This window comes from Leucoraja erinacea, chromosome 30 (genome assembly GCF_028641065.1).
Source record: "Leucoraja erinacea ecotype New England chromosome 30, Leri_hhj_1, whole genome shotgun sequence".
NCBI lineage: Eukaryota > Metazoa > Chordata > Chondrichthyes > Rajiformes > Rajidae > Leucoraja > Leucoraja erinaceus.
Genome location: NC_073406.1, coordinates 19635259 through 19651781, shown reverse-complemented (window position 1 = coordinate 19651781; position 16523 = coordinate 19635259). Strand labels below are relative to the sequence as shown.

Here is a 16523-nt window from a genome sequence, read left to right as displayed (position 1 = left end):
TTCAAACGACAGTTTCTATAATCAACAGAAGCAGTTTTCAATCAGAGTTTTTAAAACGCATTCAGAATGATTGTATAACAGTGAGTATAACAAGAAAATAGTAGGCCGACAGGCCCTTCAAGCCTGCCTTGCTGTTTAATATGATCATGGCTGATCAACTTTGGCCATTTCTCCACACCTCACCAGTCGTTGATTTATTAAATATTTATCCACCTTCACCTTAAATACTTCTGTTGATCCAGCTTCCACCATCTGCCAAGGCAGAGAATTCTTAAGATTCGCCACTCTATCTGAGAAGAAATTCCAACATACCTTAGTTTTAAATGTCTGGCCCTTATCTTCTAGTTATGTTCCTTTACCAAGGATCCCATTCTTATGTAAGACAGGATTGCACAAACACTAGATTACTACATTCAGCTTGAAAAAGCTGGCTGATTCAGTCAAGAGATTTCAAACATCTAGTTCATTCCTTTATAAGAGCATACAAAAACATTTTCTTTGGCTTCACTTATTGCATCTTTGTCTAAAGTTCAATAACGCTTCACTTTCAATTAATTATTTTGGAAATGAGAATTGTCATGCTGATAAATGTAGCAGCCATTTTATATTTTGCAGTGTTCCACAAGCAGTTGCGAGAAAACTAGTCAATCTAATTGGTGTTTGTTTGTGGGTAGAATGTTGGAAAAATTCCATGGAATTTTTAATGCTCTCAAGAAAATCTTGTTTAACTTGTCCTCCAGAGTGTGACATTTCTGACAATGTGATGCACCAATGGGATGTCCTGGAATGACACTTGAACCCATTACCTACCAAGTCAGGCAACAATGTTACCAAGCTGACTTTAAGCATAAGTGACAGCGCAGCACTATTGATCTGAAACATTATTGAAACCAAGCTCTCTTTTCCTCCACTTATTTTGTGTGACACGGAATCAAATAGACCTCCAGATCATATTTTAGCCTAGTTGGAATTGGGACGGATGTAAATAACTAAATCAATACATAAATTTACAGAAACGATCAATGACAGGATTGGTCTCATTAGCAATGTGGTACTGCAGATAGTTGATACAATGGAATATTGGACGACACCTTTTTGCCTTTTAGTCTGCTGAGTTTTAATCTTTGTCAGTATTGCAGCTGAAAGAAAGTGATGTATTTTATTTATCAATACAGAGGAAGGGAAAGGCAGAATGTCTATTGGGTATCATTGTATAAGTATGATTGATCCAAACCTTTCTTACGGCTGATAGTTACTTGGTGTGAGAGAAAATCAAAGCTGTTAACTTAAATGTTTTTAAGATATAATGCCACAAAGGCACATCTTCTGGTTTGGTAGCATCTACATTTTTTCAATGCTACTTCAACTAATCACCCTGGCTAAGCAAATATTATCAAATGCACTGTGGACATAATTTTGTAATCTGTGTCTCTCTTTCTTTTCTAGCCGTTCCTAACATTCTGGGGTTATTGGAGTGGCAGGATTTTTTCTGGAGTTGAGCATCAAATTCAGAAGACTGAAGCCCAGGCTTACTGTCTACCTTTCACGGAGGCCAAGCCGTGAGAGGACAGAGGAAGGAACGTGGCGAATCATGACAGCAGATAAAGAGCGAGATCGCGATCGGGATAAGGAGAGAGATAGAAGAGATAAACGGGAGAGCGAACATTCTAGGCCACGGCGCAGTTGTACTTTGGAAGGAGGTGCCAAGAATTATGCTGAAAGTGACCATACGGAAGATGAAGAAAATGACAAAGACAGTGCGACAAATGAGGATGCTGGAAAGAAATCAAAAATAAAGAAACCGCCTAAAAAGAAATCACGCTACGAGAGAGCAGAGACTGGTGATATAACTTCATTTGTAACAGAGGACGATGTTGTCTACAGGCCTGGAGGCAAGTAGTATTTCATGATTGATTTTCCATATGGTATTTAAAAAGACATCAATGAATGCCAAGCTTAAAGGGGCAGTGCTGTCAAGGGGTTCAGATTACACAATAAATGTTGGATAATCAAGCTTTGATGGTCATTTGAATGCCTGAATTTAACTTTATGGCTTTAAGCCTGTGAGATGCGGCTATGTTACTTTAATAATAGCTGTGATGATGACTCTGCCCCCTGCAGTGACATGTAATAATGATTTTGCCACAGATGTAATAATTGACAATTATTTGCAATTTAATCAATTATTTTGAAATTTGAATCTCAAAACTTTGCAGTATATAATGATTCAATGACAATCGACGATTAGTTTTCCTCAAGCAGTCTTAAAACATAATACAGTAAATTGTCATTTGGCTGAACATCAGCAAATCGTACTACATCACATTTTGATGGCACATGAAGAGATAGGGCCAGAGATCTTTTACAGGTACTTTCGCAACATTTAAGAAACATTTAGACAGGTACATGGATAGGACAGGTTTAGAGGGATATGGCCCAAACGGAGGTAGGTGGGACTTGTCTACCTAGGACATGTTGGGTCGGTGTGGGCAAATTAGGCCGGGGCCAATTTTCACACTGTATGACTCTATGACCATATTAATTTCAAATTCAGTCATGTAAAGAGGATTGATATTTTTTGCTTGAAACTGATTTTTTTCCCTGGCATGCTTGATGCAAACATTTTTCCTTTTCCTGTCTGCTAAATTGTTTTAAGTTTATTGTGGGAAAAAAAGTATGTTGCGTTTTTAAGATGATAGTTCCATATTTTAAAATATTTTTGAGTTATTTGCTCATTGGAGTAATAACAGAAGCAACATGGGTCAGAATTCATAAAATAAATTGCACAGTTGTGATAGCACAGCTAAATGCAGAATAAACTTCTTCAAACTCCCTGAACAACTAGGTTAATTCCATTCACTGGTATGAAATTCATGTTTTTCCCCACTATTGAACCTGTGTCTCTGAGTAAATATCAATTATCTGTAAGCTGTGGATCTACATCAGTGGCGTCAAGGAGTCAAATTTGTTGAAGCATTTTTCCCCCTAGTTTTATACTTCTGAAGTAATGTTCTTGTGATGGGAAAGGATAGAAAATACCTTTTGCGATGCTTCTAAGTTTCTATTTTAAATAAGGAATAATCAGCTAATTTGGCTTTAGGAATTGTCATAGCTGAGCATAATTTAGTGCACATCCATCTGCCCCTTTCCACAAGAAATGTTAGCCAAGAATTAGGTGTGGTGGGGGAGAGGTGGGACTGCCTGATTTAGCTTACAGACACCGAATGTTTCATCAATGGTCCTGCTGCTCCCAGGTTTGAGTTTAGAAAAAACATGATGGTTACTTTTTAGGGTTTCTTTTTTTGTTTGCAATGAGTAATCGTGTTAACGGCAGAGTTTTCTTATTCTGCAGTTCTCGCATATTTTCATTGGAACAGATGCACTGTAATCAAAAGCTGCAGGTTATTGCCTTTGATAAGGGCCTTGACTTGTATCCTACAGCAAGGACAGATTTATGCATGTTGTTCTGAAATTATATGGTACTGTTTAAAAACTTTAAACACCAAAGGAAGTTTAGAAATAACACCCGGGCTCCCATTACATCCATAGCAGACTTTAATTTAGAAAGTATCTCAATCAATTGAGAACCTTCTGGTGAAAGGTCATTGATGAGAATTGTAAAGGGTATTTTTCTCCACAGATACTGCCTGATGTGATGCTTCCCAGCATTTTCTGTTTTTTATTTGGAGAAGTCCTGTGAATTGCAAATGGTTAAAGTGCTAATACTCAACAAAGCTCTATGTTCTTGATTGTAGTGCTGTCTGTCTGTGACCTGTTGCTGTTTCAATACTGGCTGGGTATTATAAATACTCCTAGAAATAGATATCTCCAATGCATGCTGAAATACAGCAACAAGTCGTGATCGCCAGCGCAGACGGCTGTCAGTAACAATAAATGGAAAGACAAAATGGAAAGCTAAGAAAAAATAAGAAAAAATGGAAAAGTTGAAGCCGGTTTACTTACAGTTACAGTGATGGTGCCATGAGAGGAGATTTATGCACCTTGCAAGCTCGTTTGATTGGCTGTCGCTTTGATTCACAGTGCAGCAAATACCAATGGCATCCACATTTATTTTCCCTTGCTCACATTTTAACATGCTTAACTGTAGAGATCATAAGACCATGATCATTTACAAAAAAGAGGAAGTTTATAAACTATATTTTGGAGTAATGGCATATGCTTAAAGGGGTCTTCGGTCAAGGGAATGAGATAAACAAAGAAACATGTTTTTAGCCCTGTGCTAATTAGGTTAGTGTTTAACCACATGGATCAGGTTTTGGAGGTGTCAGGTGTAGTAAAGTCATATTCAGCTGATGGCACCCAGCTCTTAAAGTTGATAAGAACGAATAGCTCTAACATTTTGTCAATCCATTTTAACTCCAATACGCGGACTTTACATACCAGCATCTGTGCAAATGAATTGGAGTGTTCCGATACCAATGAAGCAGCAAGTCAAGATAAGTTGTTGTTTGGCATTGATCAATTGTAAGATACATGCAACACCCAAATTGCTGCAGCTAGTTACTTTCTCGGTACCTTCTGTCATGTTAAATGCTGTAAATTGAACCATGACTGGTTCTGGTGTGTCAAAGGCACAAGTTGTTGAGGCAGGCACGAGGGACTAGAAATGCTGGCATCTGCAGCGAAAAAAGGAGAGCAATGGAACAACTTAGAAGGTTGGACAAGATACAAGATACGTTTATTTGTCAGCATCTGTGAAGAGAAATGGCTAGTCGATGTTTTGGGCCACGACCCTTCACTTAGACTGAAATAGCAGAGGGAAAATGCCAGTTTAAAGAGTTGGTGGGGAGGGTTACCTAATGGCGCAATCATCTATGTCTCCAATGCATATGTGCAGCCTTTTTTGTTGATTGTGGAGAAAAGTGTTTTAAGACCAAAAATCTAACCCTAAGCTTGTGATCTACCAAGCAGGAGTGTTCTTTACCCTTCTGTTAGGTGGACTACAAGTTTGGAAGCAAAAGTGTCATCATTTATTTCTGTAAATGTCTCAAAATCCATTGGCAGGATAAGGCTACTACTTAATCCCTTGGTCTGCAGAATACATTTCTGTCATTTCAATTCTGAGGTGACTACCGCTGGGGCAGGTGGGAAGTAGTATGGAAGGTAGAGCATTGGACTTCTTCATGCTCCTGACAAACAGACTTGATTTTCTTTTTCCCAGTACCTTCTCTGGCTTGGTCAACATGGACCAGGATTCTCAGGAGTTTGTGAGGATGTTAACCTATGCAGGGAAACCTCGAGAACATCCTTGAACTGTGTCCTCCGTCCTCCTAAATGGTAACTGTGATGGAACTCAAAGTTGGGTGCCTGTTTCAAGAGTCTTGGATTGTTGTGCAAACAACGTGATATGCTCATCAGAAGCAGCTGAGTGTAATCTAAAACTTGTTACTGGGAATTTGGCCAGAAAAGGATTCTGACGTTAGTTAGCGTATCCTGTGAATAGATTTGGAGATATTGGGAGTTTGGATGAAATTTCCAGTGGTTTGATTTGTATGATGTGTCTAACCACATTCCCAGAACAAGCACTCTAGCCCCAGCTCCATAAGGACAAGGCATTTCCAGGTGGAGAATGCACTTTGAGGATGTTCTCAAAGACTCCATGAAAAAGAATGATCACCTCTGACAAGGGAATCTCTGGTCTCTAACCACTCAAGGTGGAAAACACCGAATATCCCCAGTCTCTTTGATGAGAACACATGGAGGCCATGCACTTATAGTGGAAGGGGTTCACACCATCCCAAACAACCCATTACTTTTCAACTATATTAGAAAATAAAGAATGGAAGCAAGCCGCCCTTGATCCTGACAATTGTGTTAGTTAGCGTTTCTCACCCTTGCGGAGCCCTTGAAATAATTTTCATGTCTCAGGGAACCCCTACATAAAAACTATTATATACCTTTATTAATCTCTTTCTTTCTTTCATAAACTTAAAGTTCATAAGGCAAATATAATATTTTTCTGATAACTGGTTTAAGTTTATTGACTGCAAAAAAATAACTGAAATCAAACTGCTTGTTCAAGAGACCTCATGAGGAGGTTTTAATTCACACAAAAAATAAACATAAATAACCAACATCATAAATGAGTCATGATGATAACCAAATCCGTCATGTACAGCTCCTGTCCACTGCCCACTAAAGGCCGTTTCACACTGGCGCCGTATAGATGTCGCTAAATATATTCCCTATGATTATTATACTTTTAAATTATATAACAGGTTGAAGACTTTATTATAAAAAACAAGAATTTTCCAAGAATATGCTGTACATGTATAATAAAATTATGAATATGAAATTAAACCCAAAAATTACTCAAATGCATTTACATATGATTAGCCTATTTATCACTATTTCTCTCTGAACCCCTAACGACCTCTTGCGGAACACTAACGTTACAGGGATCACCAGATGAGAAACGCTGGTCGAAGTGGTTAAACACTTTAGTCATCTTTATTTCATTATTTAATCGTTTATTTATTTTGGGATTGTCACTACATTTGAACAACTATCCTCTGGTGAATCTTCTCTATGATTTTGTTCAGGGATGTCGCATTCCAGAGGGAAGTCAGCAGTAGGCCTCCGTGTACAAGGGTTTTATCTTCCATGTTGTTATCAGTTGGCTTTGCTGATTGGTATTAATATGACTGGAAAAGCAGCGGTGAAATCGTAAAATTTTAATGAAATGTCATTGTGTCTCAAGCGAAATGCTTTCCATTATCAACTCAAATTATCCCACCTATAAGGTTTAATGTTTGCATTGACTTGATTGGAAATGATCTTTTCAAGCTGAATGTGTAAGAAAGAACTGCAGATGCTGGAAAAATCTAAGGTAGACAAAAATGCTGGAGAAACTCAGCAGGTGAGGCAGCATCTATGGACCGAAGCAATAGGTGACTTCGGATCGAGACCCTTCTTCAAATTGATTTTGGGGGGGAGGGGGGAGGGGAGGGAAGAAGAAAGGAAGAGGCGGAGACGGTAGGCTGTGGGAGAGCTGGGAAGGGGAGGGGAAAGGAGGGAGAAAGCAAGGATTACCTGAAATTGGAGGAGTCAATGTTCATACCGCTGGGGTGTAAACTGCCCAAGCGAAATATGAGGTACTGCTCCTCCAATTTGCGGTGGGACTCACTCTGGCCGCGGAGGAGGTCCAGGACAGAAAGGTCGGATTCGGAATGGGAGGGGGAGTTGAAGTGCTGGGCCACCAGGCGAACCGAGTGGAGGTGTTGGGCGAAACGATCACCAAGCCTACACTTGGTCTCACCGATGTTGAGCAGCTGACACCTAGAGCAGCGGATGCAATTGTTGCAGAGTGAATATAGGTTGTTTTCAGGCTGAATACACATTTAAAATAACAGTGAATATTTGATTGTCATCTTAATATTAGCAGCTGAGTACAAAATGCACTAATTTCACATGAGTTACAGAAATCTAGTTGACAACGAAATGGCAATCATTGAGCAATCAGTGAACCTTGTATTGTACTGCAAAAATGGCTGACCACTTGGGCTATTTCATTGGTTAACATCTATACTTGATGGATGAAAATCTACCTCGTGGAAGTGAATTCATTGTCTGAAAGGGAAAGTGCACAAAGGCATTTATACCACTATATGCCATCTTATTAGGTCACCTTAATCCAAGGAGCAAGCATGACCCGACAAGATAAACATGAATCACTAAAGGGCTCTCCAAATTACTATGGTCAAACATAGCCGGAATGCTTATCCTATATATACCCAGGAGAAAAAATTAATAAATCATGATTTGGACTCTGACATTTTTTCTGTAGAGTCACAATTTTGCCACTTCCAGAAGCAGCTGTATGCAGCAACTGTTAAAATTGTTTTGTATGGCTAAAATGTACACATTGAGCAACTATTATTCCGTTTGAAGAACAAATTAAGCATGCAAAGAATTTCGGCCTTCTCAGATCACGTCTTGGATCTCTAGTCAGAAAAGGGAATGAATTTTGTAAGATTTTGGAGGTAATGTTTTTTTATAAATTTCTCTCTGTGTCTTGTATCCTGCATCAGCATAATTAGAAAATGGTTTGTGAATCTTCTATTTTGGGGGATCTGGACTGCTTCACTGGCTGAGCAGTTTAAAATAGAATCATATGTTGTGTAAGATCATCAGCAAATATCCTTCTGATGATGGGATAGAAGGAAGATTATTGATGAATCAGATGATGCCGATTGCTTTTTCCAGATAGATGTCTGTTTTAACAGAACTGAGTTGGCTAGAGCTGTAGCTTACTCTAGGGTGCATAAGGACCATAGTTGAGATGTTGAGTGATCTCTTGGCTTGTACTGCATATATTTTCCCAGTCATTTCTTGAATTTTGCGATGAATAATTTTGGGGTTCTCAAGAGGACCTTGAGATGGGTTATTGACCTGGCACTCTGACTGAGCGCATGTAAATGCCTCAGACTTGACATTAACACTTATGTTTTGCTCTGTGGTTGTTGTACATGTTAGATTATCTAGCCCCATTCACAACTAAATGTGGCGGGGTTGCAGAATTTTGGATCCATTGGATACGAGGTTGTTTAATGTAGTCTTTGGCATGTTGATTTTACTGCTTAGCGTGCCATGCATCTTCACCAGATTGTCACCTCATTTGCAAAGGCATTTGATGCTTTTCTACTCGAATTGGAAAAATAGTTGATTCTGTGGCCTGACGGTAACGATAGAGTGAGGAGTATGCCAGACCAGAAGATGACAGATTGTACTGGTGTGATTGCTGCCCTTGATTGTCCACAGTGCCACATTGCAGCCCAGTTTTCAGCTGCCAAGTTTGTTTTATCCAATTACACGATTACAGTGTCATATAATATGTTGGGGAAATATCCTGTGTGATTCAGAGATTTTGTTTCCACAAGGAATCTTTACAGTGATCATTTTTATCAATGTGATTGTAAACATGCATCAGCCACACATGGTGAGGACAAGGTTAAGTAGTTTTATGTCATAATTTAGAGGTACAAAGAAATGCAGAGGCTGGAGTCTGACCCAAAATGTTACCTGTCCATTCCCTCCACAGGTGACATTTTGTTCTGTTTTGCACCACGTTCAAGGTTTCAAGGTCAGTTTATTGTCACATGTACCAATTAAGGTACAGTGAAATTTGAGTTGCCATACAGCAATACTAAGTGAAAAGCAACAAGACACACAACCACATAAATGTTAATATAAACATCCACCACAGTAGATTCCACATTCCTCACTGTGATGGAAGGTAATAAAGTTCAATAAAGCTCCATGCCGCGGTTGAAATTCTCTCCGCGGCATGGAGCTCCTGAGTCGGCCTCTTATTACCAGAGACAGCGTTCTTCACGATGTTAAAGTCCCGCAGACTCCCGCGGTTTGGAGCACCCGTTGGTCTCTTGGAAAGGCCGTCAACTCCACAATGTGCAGACGGAGATACTATATGGAAAAAAATTGCATCTCCCCCAACCCCCCCACTCCTACCCCTCACATAAAACAAACCAAGGAACACTTGATGTTAATACATACTAAAAATAACAAAAAAAGAAAAAAGGATAGATGGACTGTTGGCGAGGCAGCAACTGCTGGCGGCGCAACCCAGTCTATTGTGTCTTGTCTTGGTTCACCCTACCTTCTGCCAATATAATTTGGCAACTGTGTCCTTCAGGGTCTGAAGAAGGGTCTCGACCCAAAACGTCACCCATTCCTTTTTGGCTGACTGTCTGGCTGAGTTACTCCAACATTTTGTGCCTTTCTTCAGGGTTCAGTTAGCTTTGCCATTGGTAATGTAACCAAGCTACTTTTGTTGATAAACGTTGAAGCCTGTCATGCAGATCATGTTCTAATGGGTTGCCTCAGGGGTTGGCAACCTACGGCCCTCGGGCCGAATGCGGCCCGTAACCCGAAATCATCAGGCCCGCAGGCGGATTTTCTTTTTTGTAATCATCCAGTCCGCAGACTTCCATCATCTCCGTTACCTGGTCCGAGGCTGCGGCGGCTGAAGGACGCAAGGCGGGCTGCGTTGGCGGAGGTGCCGAGCTCTGGCTGTCCCGCATCCTGCGCAAAGCCACAGGCACGGCCGCGTATCTTCTGTGTCTGGGCTTCACTGTCGGGGTCAGAGTTGTCAATAGGCTGGGGACGAGTGAGTGTATTTGAGCCACCGCCTTCTGGACAGAGTCAAGGCAATGGTCCGTAGGTACACCATGTTCGTGAGCGCCCGTACCTAGGGGCGAGTGCTCTGGGTGGCGTCCTCGAAAGGGTGGGATCTATGTGAACACGTGATAGATGTGGCACGCCATCTGCTCAGTCATGCGTCCTATCCCCTATGCAGAACACCTGTTCTAAGCCCTTGCAATTTTCAAAGTTCTTCCAAAGGTTCAAAATGGAGGAGACTTCCTTGACCACATTTGACCAGAAGTCTTGAGAATTAATGGGGTCCAACCTCATGTTGAGGACTCCCGGGGCATGCCTCCTGTAGTTCATGCCTCTTGTAAACCACTATGTTGCCTCTTCTGTTAGGTGTGTCTTTTAGATTGCACAGGCATTGGCATATTTCATGGCATGTATTGTAAGTCTCTCAATAAAAGTTTTTTTTAAATTGGGATTCTGCTATACAATTATCTGTTCCACTGATGGACATTGATTGAAAATGTTGACTCCTGCTCAATTAAATCAGTTCATCAATGATTGTGAGAGCATATAGAGGTAATTGATATCAGAAGCCTTCATTTGGTAGATTTCCCCTGTGTAATCCGAACTGGTGAGATGATTGTTCATAAGGAACATTGTTTCTTTCAGTAAATTGTAATTTAAATTTGATTGGGCTGTTTTCTTAGACACCTCTAAGTTGTAAAATATATGTGAACATAGATGTAAAGTTCCCACAGTAAATAACTTGTCTGATCTTTCACCAGAAGCATTCATATTTTTAAACTAATTGCCATTTCTAAATTAAACCTAATAGCGAAGAACAGCTGAAATATTTTTTTTTGTTGAAGAATAAATAAATGCATTACGCTAATAATGGGCGAATGCATGTCTGCATCTAGTTTTTAACTCGCCCAGATCTATTTCTTTGTAGAGTTCTGCTGTATGTCTCTGGTGTCTTTAAAATACAATTCTCAGTCTTTAGCTCCAACCTCTTCAATTAGCTGTGCCATTTGAACTGTAAAATGGAAGCATATTGGAAGATTTAATGTTCTTGCCCTCTTCAGTTAGCCCACAAAACGTCTTAACTACTTAAATGTCAAAATACTGTGCTGAAAATATTTAATCACATAACTTTAGATACAATATCATCAAGCTGTACAAGATATACATTGCAATGCCGTAAACAACATGCTTGTTTGGTTTTGTTCATTGCATTTTGTAATTTAAGGCTTGGATGAAGTCTGCTCTGTAGTTAAGATACCCCAGAGGTTAACATAATGAAGCTGTTCTTCAGTGTAGCTAATGTAGTATTTAAGGATGTCATGCTTACATTTTTATTTTGGTAATAATGCAAGCCTTCTTTGTCACCTTTCCTGTGATTATTTATTGGGTGATGTTATCTTGTCCACAGGGCTTGTTCTTTGATGATGATATAGTTCAGCTTCAAAATGAATACCATAATTGAACACATTTCAGAATTTATAATTAATCTAGGTCATCTTTAACCAATCTATATCCACTACTTCTGAAGCCAGTTTCAACTTTGCACTCCTTGGATGCTACCCAAACCATACCATGTTTAAAAATATATATTTTTAGATTTGATTTCATTATAAAAAAATTATCCTTTACTCAATGGACTCCATTCACCTGACCTCTGACCTATTGGTTTAAGTTAGTTTGCATCCCAGAGGGAAAAATAAACGGATTGGGGCAGGGGTTAATGATTGGGGTGGGGATACTCAATTGCAAATTACTCCTGGCCTGTTGCACCAACCATCCCAGGAAGGATCTGAAAATGTTAGAACTTTACAAGACACAGGGTAGGCTGCTCTTGGTATATTGTGGGGTCAGTTCTGATCACCACACTGTAGGAAGGATATGATTGTGCTGGAGAAAGTGCAGATGTTGGAATCTGGAGCATAAACCAATCTCCTGGAAGAACTCTGGATCAAGCAGTATCTTTGGTGGCGAAGGGATGGTCGACGTTTTGGGTTGGGATCCCTCATCAGGATCAGATTCATCAGGATGTTGGTAGATTTGAAGACTTTAGTTCCCCCCTCCCCGACAGTAGAAGTATTAAAACCAAGGGTATAGTTTTAAGGTGAGTATCTCAGGGACAAGTTATTTTTAGATGGAGTATGTTTGATATCTTGAACATGCTGCTAGTGGAGGTGGTGAATTTGGATACAATTACTATGTTTAACAGACATTTTAATAGATACCGTACTTAAATGGGCAAGGCAAAGAAGCATACGGTTCTAATGTTGGTAAACAGTGTTTGCGTAGATGGGGCAAGAAGGTTGTCATGGACACGGTGGGCCGAAGGCCCCATTTCTGCCCTGTACAAGTTTATAACTCTATAATTAAAGTAAGTTTTCCCATTGGAAATGGTTTTCCATCTTTAAAGCTAGTCCCGGTTTTCAAACCTACCTCATTGCTGACAGTGGATTTCATCTTTGGAGCTGCCACGCTACATCACTGAGTAACTATGTTTTGCACTCTGATATTTTTCTCTTTGCTCTACTTGTTGTATTTGTGTTGGCTTCATTGTATTCAAGTGTTTGTATTTGATTGGATAACACGCAAACAAAAGCTTTTCATAGCTTGTATCTCAATATACTTGACAATGCTCAACCAGTACAAAAACCAGCAGAAAGTAGGAGGTACACAAAAAGGCTGGAGAAACTCAGCGGGTGCAGCAGCATCTATGGAGCGAAGGAAATAGGCAACGTTTCGGCCCGAAACGTTGCCTATTTCCTTCGCTCCATAGATGCTGCTGCACCCGCTGAGTTTCTACTGCATTTTTGTGTACCTTCGATTTTCCAGCATCTGCAGTTCCTTCTTAAACAGCAGAAAGTAGGTATGAGTTGACAGAAATATGGTTGCTCTTTATTGGATAGCCGTTAACTCAATAGTCTCTTTATTTTAAAAAAGCTTTCAGTCAGTTTCTGTATATGTGGTTGCTGTGGTTTGCTTGCAGGTTTCCTTTCAGAGAAGTTGTAAACTTTTTTTAGAGGATGTTGTCGGCAAGAAAATTAACAACTTTTGATGACATTCAGTAGGGTATTTAAGTTGAGTGTGATGAGAAGCAAGGCTTTCCTGGCCTGACGTGGTGCTGAAATGAACAGAAAGGGGAAATCAAGTGCTGCCCGTTGATAAATTGATAGATCAGAAGGTTTGTCAGTCAGTTCTACACCGGAGATATGTGCAGAAATATCTTTACCTCATCTCCAATGCAGCACTGAAGATATGCAGTTGTTTTTTATCGGAGACCTGCCAACTGTTGGGTGGATATAAAAGATCTCTAAAGACGGATTCTGCATATCACTCCAACAAGGCAACTAAAAGAAAACAGATGATCTGACAGTTATCAAATTGCCTTTTCTGGATAGTAGCATTCGTCAAATATGCTGCTGGAGAAAATACAGTTTTACACGGGCTGCAAGGAATTGGTGTTAATCGCTTTGGGATTTCCTGAGGATGTAAAAGCTGTTTTGGTCTGCAAATCTGAAGAAGGGTCTTGACCCGAAACGTCTCCCATTCCTTCTCACCCGAGATGCAGCCTGCCCTGCTGAGCTACTCCAACATTATGTGTCTACCGTGTAAATTAGCATCTGCAGTACTTTCTCACACAAAGCTGTTTTGATGATGGTCTTCATCCATTGCTCCCCAGGTTGGACATTTTGTACATCAGGCCAGATTTACAGGCCTGGGCCAGCTGACTGGAATTATTGGGTGCTCCCATCTTTCGGACATGAATACCGATGCCCTACTTTGTTAGTTTGATGCATTCTAGGCTGCAATGGTGGCCGTCGGGCAGCCAGCAACTTGCTGAGGGAGCATCATTAGCAAATCACCTCTGAAAACTTCAATTGCTAGCTAATTCCCAGTTCCCAGAATGACTTGACTGTTAAAAATGAAGTAAACAATTAAAAAATCAGGAGTTATGCAAATTTGAAATGCCTGAAATACCCAGCCATCTATTTTGAAAATGGTATGCATGTGGAGGGAAAAAAATAATTGAAAACATTACAGTAAACCAAATCATTAAAATAAAAGCTTTCCTGGTTTAATGTGCCGTAGAACTACGGCTCTTTTGCAGACAATGGCACTGTAAATCCTGTGATGGCTTAACCCTATACATGATTTAAGAGGCAAATAATGTTTTGCCTCCCCACCCCGACATCCTCCCACGTCTCTCCTCTGTCTTATTGTAAGCCTGGAACTTCATTTGACAACGTGTTTGGGAAGTCCTGGACTTCCGTATAAACAGGCAAATAACGCCTGCACAGTTTGGATATGCTGACATTTACCAGCAAGGTCATTGATGAATCAGCAGGTCATGTCCTAGTAATAACCACTGCTGTGCGGGTTTAAACTGTCTCACTTTGCAACTAATGTGTCGTGTTTCTTAATAAAAAGAAATCCTTTTCAGTTTCTGATTACGCACGACTGCTTTGTATTTCCGTTCAATACGTTTGCGTATTGACCAGCTGCGGAGATGTGCCCGTTTGAATCTGCATAATTGCATGATTTTGCTCCGCTTTCAAAGTGGGTTTTAAATTATTTATTCAATCTCTGGTACATTTGCGCACTGTCCCTTTAATTGTCTCCTGTAGGTAACAAAGCCCCTCCAGGGACATGCATCAGATTGATTGGTTCTATTGAACATAAATCGTATTTGTGTATAACACAAAGCTTTCCTGTGTCTGGCACAGTGTCATCGCGGCTGATATTGAAATTAGAATCGTATGTAGAGGTTAAAATAAGCAAGAAGCAAAGAGGAAATGGTTTTGAAATGATTTTAAAATTAGATAAAGAGGAAGATGGGAACATTAGGGCAAGTGATTCTAAAATTAGAGAACAAAAGAAACTATTTGTAAAATAAATCGTTGCAAATGCACCAATGGAATTGGAACATTTTAATAATATTAGCAGCTTAACATTGAAGCAAAAAAAATTATCTACAGCTGCATGTACACATGTACTTATGCACAATTACTAACTCCGTATGTGCATTGTTGCTGCCAGCATGAGCAAACACTTCCTTCCGTTGGCATGCACGTACACAGACCCTGGGTGTTTCCAGATGGCAAATGCCACACGTCTTCTTCTGTAAACGTACTCTCATATTTCACCAAACCTCCATCATCCTCCAATGCCATTCATGTATTATTAAATGGGATAGATCTTAAAGCATAGCACATAGAACGGTGCACCACAGGAACAGACCTTTCGGCCCACCATGTTTGTGCCGAACACGATGACAATTTAAATATCCTCTGCCTGCATGCGATCCATACTCCTCCATCCTCTACATAGCCATGTGCCTATTTAAAAACCTTATAAATACCCCTATCGTATCTGCCTCAACCACCAACCTTGGCATCGCTTTCCAGGCATCCATCACTCTCTGTGTGCACGATACTCCAAATGCGGGCTTACCAAAGTCCTATCATGCTGCAACATGTCTTCATTGTCCTGAACAATGATGGTAAGCATACCACGTGCCTTCCTTACCACTCTACTACTTGCATTGCCGTTTTGAGAGAGTTATGCACTTGGCCCCCAAGATCCCTCTGTACATGAATGCTCTTGAGGGTCTTACTATTAACTGTATACTTTCCTGTAATATTTGACGTCCCTAAGCGCAACATCTCACACTTGTTCAGATTAAACTCTATCTGACATTTCTCCGCCCGTTTCTGTAGCTGATCTACATCCCTATGTCAGTATCTTGTTTGAAAGAAATGCGGAAGACCTGTTTCCATGTTGCATCTTTTCAATCAATCAATTAATCAATAGAATCTCTAAAGATAGACACAAAAAGCTGTAGTAACTCTTGTGGGACAGGCAACATCTCTGGCGATAAAGAATGGGTGACGTTTCGGGCCGAGACCCTTCTTCAGATAGAATCTCCTTTCTTTAAACCATTTTTTAAGATCATGCTTGGTCCTGTCCTATTCTTCATATGGATATTTCTCCTTCATATGATCGTCAAGTTCAATGTACAAGCAGATATCTCTCTGCACTGCCTCCCACCACTTCCTTGATCCTCTCCAAAGTACAATGCCACTATTCTTCTTTGATTTGTGTTACTAGATGAGCTACAATTTTCTTCCATTATTCAGGGCATTCACAGTGGCGCAGCTGTCAGAGCTGTTGCCTCTCAGTCTCAGAGATCAGTGTTCAAATTCTGACTAGGGTGCTGTCTGTGTGGAGATTGCGTATTCTCCCTTTGACCACCCGGGTTTCCTCCGGATGCTCTGGTTTCCACCCACATCCCAAAAATGTGCAGGCTTGTCGATTAATTGGCCTCTGCAAATTTCCCCATGTATAGAAAGAGTGGATGAAAACGTGGGATA

General features: G+C 40.3%; 1 protein-coding gene across 7 annotated transcripts in view; it reads left to right on the top strand.

The window, feature by feature from the left end:
- Positions 1 to 16523, top strand: part of rerea (arginine-glutamic acid dipeptide (RE) repeats a) — a 509606-nt gene that overhangs the window by 133138 nt on the left and 359945 nt on the right. For all 7 annotated transcript variants that reach the window (XM_055659600.1, XM_055659606.1, XM_055659605.1 and 4 more), the window contains exon 2: positions 1447 to 1892. In XM_055659600.1, the coding sequence (XP_055515575.1) occupies positions 1592 to 1892 (301 nt within the window). In that variant the 5' untranslated portion in view covers positions 1447 to 1591. The remainder of the gene's footprint in view (positions 1 to 1446; positions 1893 to 16523) is intronic.